Source organism: Giraffa tippelskirchi, chromosome 1, assembly GCF_054371585.1.
Source record: "Giraffa tippelskirchi isolate mGirTip1 chromosome 1, T2T-mGirTip1v1.2.pri, whole genome shotgun sequence".
Taxonomy (NCBI): domain Eukaryota; kingdom Metazoa; phylum Chordata; class Mammalia; order Artiodactyla; family Giraffidae; genus Giraffa; species Giraffa tippelskirchi.
In genome coordinates, this window is record NC_137275.1 from 6,889,379 (window position 1) to 6,898,390 (window position 9,012).

Sequence of the window (9,012 nt, forward strand, 5' to 3'; positions counted from 1 at the left end):
ACCTATTGAAGTAACTCACCACGTGACTGTACTTGGAGACAAGGCCTCTAATGGGGGCGATCAAGTTAAAATGAGGCCCTGAGGTTGGGCCCTAATCTGGTCTGACTGGTGTCCTTGTAAGAAGGGGAACTTGGCCACATGCTCTCTACAGAAAAATGACCACATGAGGACACAGTGAGAAAGCAGCTGTCTGCAAGCCAAGGAGAGAGGCCTCAGAAGGAATCAAACCTATGGCACCTTGGTCTTGAACTTCTAGCTTCCAGAACTGTGAGAGAATCAATTTCTGGTGTTTAAACCACCCAGTCCCTGGTATTTGGTATATGCGGGTTTATGAATATATGGAGCCCAGCAGTAGAGGTAAATGGGACAGGGAAGGTGGCAAGAGACAGATTTTCAAGACCCGCACCCCAGGATCATACCAAGGAATGTGGTCTTTATTGGGAAGGAAAAGAGGTGAGGTGAAGGATCTGAGGAATGGGTATGAACACCCGTGATAAAATAAAATAGGTTGGTAATTCAAAGAATCCCTACACTGAGATGCTACCAATTTCAAATTAGATTTTACAGTGGCCTGGGGTCAAAGTTACTTAAAGAAGTCTTTTTCCAAAAAAATTAAAGGTGCAAGAAAGAAACCGAAAAAAATAACTTACCAGTTTAAGAGAGTAACCTGGTTTGAGGATGCTGCCAACTGGCAAGGCAACCAACTGAAGCTTTAATGACACCTCTCAAATATCATTCGTGTACATCTAGCAGGATGCATTTTAAGGCAACAAGGTCAGCTATGGTTTTCTGTTATTGGTGGTATGAGCAGGCACTAAACGTGCAAATATTTAACACTGTCTTCTAGCTAACTTTTGATTAATTAGGACTAACTCCCGCCCCTTGCTGGGGAGATAGACTGACACATTTGTCATGTGTCATGTGGGACTTTGAGCTCCCTTCTAGTCCTTTGGCCGTGGACAAGTCACTTTGCCTTGCTGTCATCTTTCAAATAGGATTAAGTCTCCATCCCTGCTGCCTCAAGGATGACTGATGAGATGGGGTAAAAAGCCATTCCATGAGATTGTCAGTATTTCAAACAGAGTCAAACTATGTTCATGGTGAAAAAAATGTCTGCTTAAAATAAACGTCTATATAGAGAACAGATCTATAGGTTGCCAAGGGAGAGGAAGTTGGGAAGGGATGGATTGGGAGTTTGGGGTTAGCAGAGGCAAACTATTATACAGAGAATGGGTAAACAACAAGGTCCTACCGCTTGGGGAACTAGATTCAATACCTTGTGATAAATCACCATGGAAAAGAATACGAAAAATGTTTATATATATGTGTGTGTGTATGCATAACTGCATCACTTTGCTCTACAGCAGAAATTAGCACATTGTAAATCAACTATATGTTACCAAATTGAATATAAAAAGTGTTAATTGGAAATGTCTACTCTCGGATGAGTCAATAACAGGGCTTTGAACTGCTAGTTAGAGAATTAGGAATCCTTGCCAGAAGCCCATGTGGCCGGGTGGGAAGGGTGTGGGTTTTGGAGATGGGTACAACTGGAGTTTAAATACCTATGTCACCTCACAGTGCTCATAGGATGTTAAGCAAGTGATCCACCTCTCCCATCTGAAAAATGGGGACAGGTAGACAGTAGATGCAAGGTACTGGCACATAGTAGGTTCTTAATGAAAAGCCTGATAAGCTCTAGTGATCAACTGAGCAACTTTGGAGATGCCATTTCATCAATCATCAGAAGATGTAGTCTACTAGCCATTACTGAATACCTGTTGGGTTATGTGACAAAATAACAGGGAAATATTTATTCATGTGTGTTCTCCACTCCCAACGTGTTGCAAGAAGGTTATCTGGCTCTTTGGGCTTCTTTGTTTCAAGGTTATACAAGCAGAGCAGGAAGCAGACATTTCTTGAAAATAATATTTTTCCTTTCTTTCCTGAAGCCCAAGTCCAAGAGTAGATGCTGGGAAAGGGAAGAATGCAGGGCCTTTGATGGGCGATTTCTGCAGACCCGGAAGGCCTGGGGTCGGGGACCCGGGCATCTGTGAGAAGTGGAAACACTGTGTGGCCAGACCGCAGAGGACAGGACTGCCGAGGATCACTCAGACCCCAGCTTCCTGGCTGGACAATGACCGTCACTTCCTAAGCAGGGCTGGAAAGCAAAGTCCACAGACATCAAAGGGACAGGCAATTTCTAAGAGAGGGCACAGTGACCTGAAGGAAGACCTCCCCAGTTCTGGTGACGGCGGGGGTAGGAGCCTGATTACTTCTGAAACTAAACTTCCTGCTGCCACGATCTCTTGGAACCAGATTTAAGTTATGCGAAATACAATGGAAAAATGGAGAGATTTCTTGCAGACCTGTGTTTGTAGACTGATTCAGATCTACTACAGCTGTAAGGCATTGGAAAATATAAAGATGATTTCATTCCTGCTCTCTGAAGCTCACCCTCTGTGGGAGCTGAGTGCTGAGTGCTAAGTCACTTCAGTCGTGTTCAACTCTTTGCGACCCCATGGACCCCATCCCGTCAGGCTTCTCTGTCCATGGGATTCTTCAAGCAAGAGTACTGGAGTGGGCTGCCATTTCCTATGTGGGAGCTGCTGGGAGTCACAGGACCCTGGCACGAGTATCTATTATTCAAAGCACCACAAGGGGACTTCCCTGGTGGCTCAGCGGTTAAGAATCTGCCTGCCATCTGGGAAGATCCCACATGCTGTGGAGCAACAAAGCCTGTGAACCACAACTATTGAGACTGAGCTCTACAGCTCACGAATTGCAGCTACTGAGCCCACGTGCCAACTACTGAAACCCAAGCACCCTAGGGCCTGTGCTCCTCAATAAGAGAACCCTGGTCTCCTGCATTGTGGGAAGATTCTTTACCGTCTGAGCCATCAAGGAAGCCCACAATAAGAGAAGTCATTGCAATGAGAAGCCTGTGTCCTGCAACTGAAGTGTAGCCCCTGCTCACTGCAACTAGAGAAAAGCCCACACAGCAACAAAGACTCAGCACAGCAAAAAAAAAAAAAAAACCCAAAACACACAAGATCCTGGTGTGGTATTGCACCACAGTAAGCGTTCCCAGACACAAGAGGAGGACAGCTGAATTTTTGCAAAAGGCAGACAGACGCAGGACGGATGAAAATTTCTCCTGAAGGAATATATGAAAATATGCCCTCCTGTAATCCCTGCATGCCAATCTCATTATTATGCAATTGCTATAGCTGTAAACTCATAAAAATTTTGTAGACTCTCAAGTTCTTTTGGAAGCAGGCCTGTTTGATATGAACAAGTCTGGAAACTGGTAATTGAATGGTGAAATATGTGGGTAATGATGTCCATAAAAGGGCTCAGAGTTTTTAGCTCTGTGGAGTCTGAAACCTGAGAAGGTCCTCGGAGGTCTGCCAGCCCCTCTTGCTCCTTCCATTCCGCCCCCTGTCATTTTAAGGGTTAAATCTGGATGTAGTGAGGCCTCAAGGTCGTTGCTTGGAAAGATCACTGTGGTGGTCAAGGCTTTGGGGTAGCAGGTTTAGGAGCCTGGGTCTGACAAGCATGCGCATCCCTTAGGGATTATTGGCACAAACAGCTGCTGTCTCCCACCTGGACAAACAGGGCTTCCTAGTAACTGGAGGTTTCCTCTTTGCCCCTGCTGCACAGACTGATTAATCATCTTCAATTATTGCTCTAAAGCACTGCCAGGCTGTTACTTTCTTGTTTACAAAGTTTTAATGATTCCTCTATTAAAGAAATCTAAACTTTGTGGTTTGGCATTCAAGGCTTTCTGTGTGATCTGATTCCAACCACATCATTTTTTTTTTTCCCAACCAAGTCTTTTTCTTCCCCAGAAAATAACATAAATTTTTATTAATCACACATTTCTATAACAACATTTGCCTACATTTTCTTAATGTATTTTCAGGCATTTTCTAGCTAACTACTCTTTCTTTTTTTCTTTTTTAGAATTCTTTTTTTTTTCTCTTTTTTAATTCAGATATAATTAACATAGAACATTCTATTAGCTTTAGGTGTACAACATCATGATTCAACATTTGTATATATTGTGAAATACCACAGTAAGTCTAGTTAATATCCATCACCAAACATCAATTTCTGTCCTTGTAGGTGCCAAAATGGTAAAGAATCCACCTGCCAACGCAGGAGACTCAAGAGATGAGGGTTTGATCCCTGGGTCAGGAAGATCACCTGGAGCAGGAAATGGCAACCCACTCCAGTATTCTTGCCTGGAAAATCCCAAGCACAGAGGAACTTGGTGGGGTACAGTCTATGGGGTCGCAAAGAATCAAACACGACTGAACACGCAGACAATGAAAACTTTTAAGATCTAACCAAGGCTTTTGAGCTCATTTCCCTCTTCTTTCTATGCACACCCTTTGTTCCACCAGGTGGATTTTCTGACCCTCCGCATACTGGTCTCTTTCATGACTTTGTTAATTTTCGTCTCACTGCCTGAAATTCCCCTCCCACTAGTCTGTATCCATACTTCAAGGCCAAGTGACACATTATCTCCTCTGAAGTGTCTTTCCTGGGTGAGGGATACAGAGACTCAGATGGACCTGAGTTTGAGACCATACTCTACTTCCCGGAAGACTGCAGGCAGGTTACTGCATTTCTCTAGGGCTCAGTTTGTTCATCTGTGAAATGGACAAGTCAACACCCACCTTGTAACCTTATAAAGTACACATGAGTTATCATTGTAAAGTACTTAGCACTGTTCCTCACACTTGGTAAATGTCAAAGAAAGTTACCTATTGCCCAGATCATTCCAGAGACTTGAGGCCTCTCTGTCATAGAATTCACTTTGTGCCCCTCCTATATTCTTCCTTGTAAACTTAATTTCGCATTTAAAAACTGAGAACACACACTTTATTTTCTCTACCTTATTGCTAGAGTCTCTGACTCAATGGTCATGAGTTTGAGCAAACTCCGGGAGATGGTAAAGGACAGGGAAGTCTGATGTGCTGCAGTCCATGGGGTCACAAAGAGTCGGACACAACTTAGTGACCGAACAATCTGACTGATGACTCCTTGAAGATGGGGTCGTGTTTTATTCTAGCTTATGCCCTTGCCTTTGCCCACCAAATACAGGCCCTCAAACCAGAGGCAGAGGTTGGCCTTTAAGGTGTGAAAGTCAGAATGGACAAGACTTTGCTTTGCTCTTATTTTTCTCTTATAAAAGTTGACTATAGTTTTAAGGAAAAAAACTCAATTTCTTTTGATAGGAGAATCCCAGTTTGGGGGTTTCTGTTTCATAGAAATAGGGAAGATTGTTCATGCAGCAGTTGGTGAAGACTGATGAATTTCAATTAAATCTTGGAAAAGTTCCTGGGCTTACAGGCCACGGTAGCCTCAACTCACTGGGCCAACCCAACCACACTCCAGCATGCATTCCAAGTTCCCCATATGTGACACTCTTTGGGGGAAAAAAAAGTGGTTTCATATTCTAATGAGTTAGAAAACATTAGACTCTAATGACCCACTCATGGAGAGATAGAGGACAAATCAAGGAACCAAAACATGAGAATTTCTGCAGCAAAGAAAGTAGCATCTAATAACTAATCAGAATAACTAACATTCATGGGCCAGACACTTTGGCCCCATGACACTTTGCCAGACACTTTGATAGTAGGCCTTTTTCATTAACTCTCTAATTAAATCCTTCACGTATCCTCATAAGAATGCAAATAATGGTCCTCACTTGACAGATGGAGCGATCTGGGTCCAAGTTCACAATGCAATTAAGGGGTGGAGCTGGGATTTGAAGTCACATGTTTGTGACCCTACAGCCTGAGTTCTGGTCCTCTGCGGTGTACAGTTTTATGCTTTCCCAAATTTGCCTGACCAGGAGGTACTTTCCATTATCCTCTTATTAATGACCGATGAAACTGACCTGAAATACACTTGGGGAAACAGAGCCTCACCACCTCCCTGGGAGCAGCCATGACCCTTAATCTCTCTTTGCTCCTCGGCTTCTGCCTAGATGCTCTTGCCCCTGTGGTCTCTCCCATGATATTTCACTCCTCCTCCAAGGTCTAGTTCAGATGCAACTAGAAGCTCTCTTTGATTTCAGCAGGCTGATTTACAAAGCCCCCTCTTAAGTTTTCCATAAACCTTCCAGGCTGTTACCACTTGGTGTCTTCATCAAGGGCCAAGTTCAAAGAGCCTTGGCAAAGCTTTTGGCACTCTGTGAACACATAATTAAGGTCTATTGAGTTGCAATAGTGTCTCCTCCCCAGGCACCCGAGGGGCTGATTCCCTAGTCTGGGGCTTCCCAGGTCCGGATCCACGGACTCGGGGTGTGCGGCTGTAGCTGGCACCCTGGGCTAAGTCTGGTTCCAACGCTTTTCAAGGTTCAGACAGCGTGGTGCTCGCATTCCGGCAGTTCATTAGTTAACGCTCTTGTCCCTCACAGTTGTGGCCTCTGTCCCAGCCTCTGTGAGGTGAGGAGGCAGATTAGGTCACACTGGGCCGCACCTCAGCATCCTTTCTGGGGACAACCCTGACCCGTCTTTTCCAGGTTTCATCACAAAGCCCCACACCCCGACTCCCGCCCCCAGTGGCTGCGCCCCAGATGAGTCATCTGGCTTGGGGCTTCATTAGCAACTCTAATTGACTTTTTGTTTTGGACTTCTTTGGGGCCTCCTCGGGGCCCAGAGGGCGGGGCCTGGGGGCTCTGGCTTCCAGAAATGCCGCCAGCGTCCGTGGGAGCCCGAGATGGGGAGTGCGCGCTCCTTCCCCGGCGAGTCCCTCACGCCACGTCGCGCGCTCGTGGCCGCACCCATCCCCGGAGTGCACTCAGGCTCCACGCAACCCCTGGCCATCCCAGCTCTCTGGCTGCCTGCGATGAGGTCACGGGGTGGGGTCCTGGAGACCCCCTCCAAATAGGGCGGGGGCTTCCCCAACTGGCCTGGAAATGGCAGGAGAGGACAAGAGGAGGAGATGCTGGCCTGTCTGTCCAACCCACTGTTCCCCCTCTTGAGGTTGCGTGGCTGGCGTGGATCGCCCAGGAGGGGGAGAGGGAAACAGAGAAAGTCCGGGAAGGAACCGGACAGTGAAGGGGCAAGGCGGAGGTCCGACTTCCTCCACTCACAAACATGGATAGAGAAAAAGACTAAGCTCTTTCCCCACCGTCTTGCCAGTGAGCTGATGGAGCTGCCTTCTCAGTTTTCCACAGTCCCTGTCCTTCCGTCTGATCTTAATCTCTCTCCCATCCCCAAGAACCCCCAAAGGCAGGGGAAGCTGCTGTAATCCACTTGTGTCATTAGAATTTGACGCAGAAGGAAAAGCTTTCCAGAAACAGATCAACCGCTGGTACCCGAAAAGCGGGTAGAGCCCTTTGGACGCGGAGAACCAGGGCTCCCGGGTAGCACCCCACTTTCTCACCCAGGCCTGACCGACCTGTGATCAGTTTCTGCCAACAGTGGGTTTCACAGATCGAGGTCGCCTTGGTGTCCCAAACCACTCAGACTCCAGCAAACGCACAGGGTTTTCTAACCTGAGGAATCAATGTGAGCTCTGATAAAATCTCAACCTGCCGGTGGGGGGAAATTTGCAAATCTCTTTTTTCTGTATCTAGTTTTTAGCACCTGGAGCTCTCTCTTGAAATGATGGCAACACTGATATCAGAGACTTTCTCAAGGAAACAGAAACACACATCACTTACGTTCCCCTCCATCTAAAACCACAAGATGCTTCTCCTACGATCCCGGCACAGAAAAACAGGACTGTCTTAACCTCTCTGCCTCCTACCTGCTTCTGAGGCAGAACCAAGAAGATGCAGTCACCCGATTCAGTTGATAGCACTGCCTGTCAACCGAGACTTCACAGATTTTGAGTTGAACTCTTTCTCCCTGCCCAGGACATAATATCTGTAACGATCCTTTTGTGTCACTCCAGAAGAGAAGTCAAACGATTTATTTAACTTTTAAAAAACGTAGTCTGCAGAACAAGCTTATAAGAATTCAGAGTAAGCACACTTCAGAGAATTTCTGGACTAATGTTACAGTCTTCCATGAGAAAGATTTCTGAGTTAATAGCAAGATCACGGTTTCGGAAGTTAAATTGCCTATGACGGGATAAGAAAACATAGACACACTGACCTTGGCAATACATGAGCCCATCAGCACACTGGCAAATGCTAGGCACATCAGATTGAAGATTTTTGAAGACCTGCACACAATTTCTGAGAGAAATGGCATTTTTCATGTACTCAAAAATGGTTCATAGAGGTTCCTGTGACAAGCGGAATAGAAAGGAGGAGAAAACACCACAGCTGAGGATTTCCAACCTCTGACTTATCATTTGTTGACATACTTTCTACAAGTTCCCCATTTCTCTACAAGTAGCTGTCTTAAATCCTTTCAGTAAATATTGCTGATGAAAGCCAATAGGAGAGGGGTGGGAAGAAAATAGAGAAAAAAGACAGTGAAAAGGGAAGCTTACCTTTTCTAGGCATTGTTGACATCAAACCTTCCACCAAATCATGAGGCTTTCTTGCTTCTCTTGTCCCATGAATTCAGAAACCATTAAACAATGTTTCCAGCAGAAATATGTGTTTATTATTTGAAGCGGCTTCAAAACAATTCAAAAAATAGCTTGATGAAAAATAAAGTGCTGGTCCGCGAGTGAGAATACTTTTGAAGCTTGGAGCTCATACTGTTGTACAAAGTTTTGCAACTGTCTTTCTCGGTTTAAACAACCTCCTGCTCCTCCCAGGCACTTGCCAACTTCTATAATTTAAAGCAACTGTGATCCTTCCCATAATACTCACATTTCAAAGAGCTTAATATATACTCTCGTTAGGAATGAGTGGGAGTGGGTGACGTCCTGCAAACCCCAGGCTGAGGCAAATGAAAAGCGAGGGTTTCAGATATCTAAAAGCTTCTATTTCTCTCTTTTATCCATTGTTCTCCTCACCATGTTCCTTCAAGTGGCTTTTGCCTTTTAAAGTGATGCCTTAAGACCAAGCGGTATCACTTCATTGGAAAC

General features: G+C 45.4%; 1 protein-coding gene across 2 annotated transcripts in view; it reads right to left on the reverse strand.

Moving 5' to 3' along the window:
* The window catches only part of C1QTNF7 (C1q and TNF related 7), a 135,017-nt gene extending 126,329 nt beyond the window's left edge, over positions 1–8,688 (reverse strand). The window contains exon 1 of one of the 2 annotated variants that reach the window (XM_081596219.1): positions 8,467–8,688. In XM_081596219.1, coding sequence (XP_081452345.1) covers positions 8,467–8,488 — 22 coding nt within the window. In that variant the 5' untranslated portion in view covers positions 8,489–8,688. Of the gene's footprint in view, positions 1–8,123; positions 8,264–8,466 lie in introns of those variants that run through there. The other variant, XM_081596137.1, reaches the window with a different exon arrangement.
* Between the last annotated feature and the right edge of the window lie 324 nt (positions 8,689–9,012).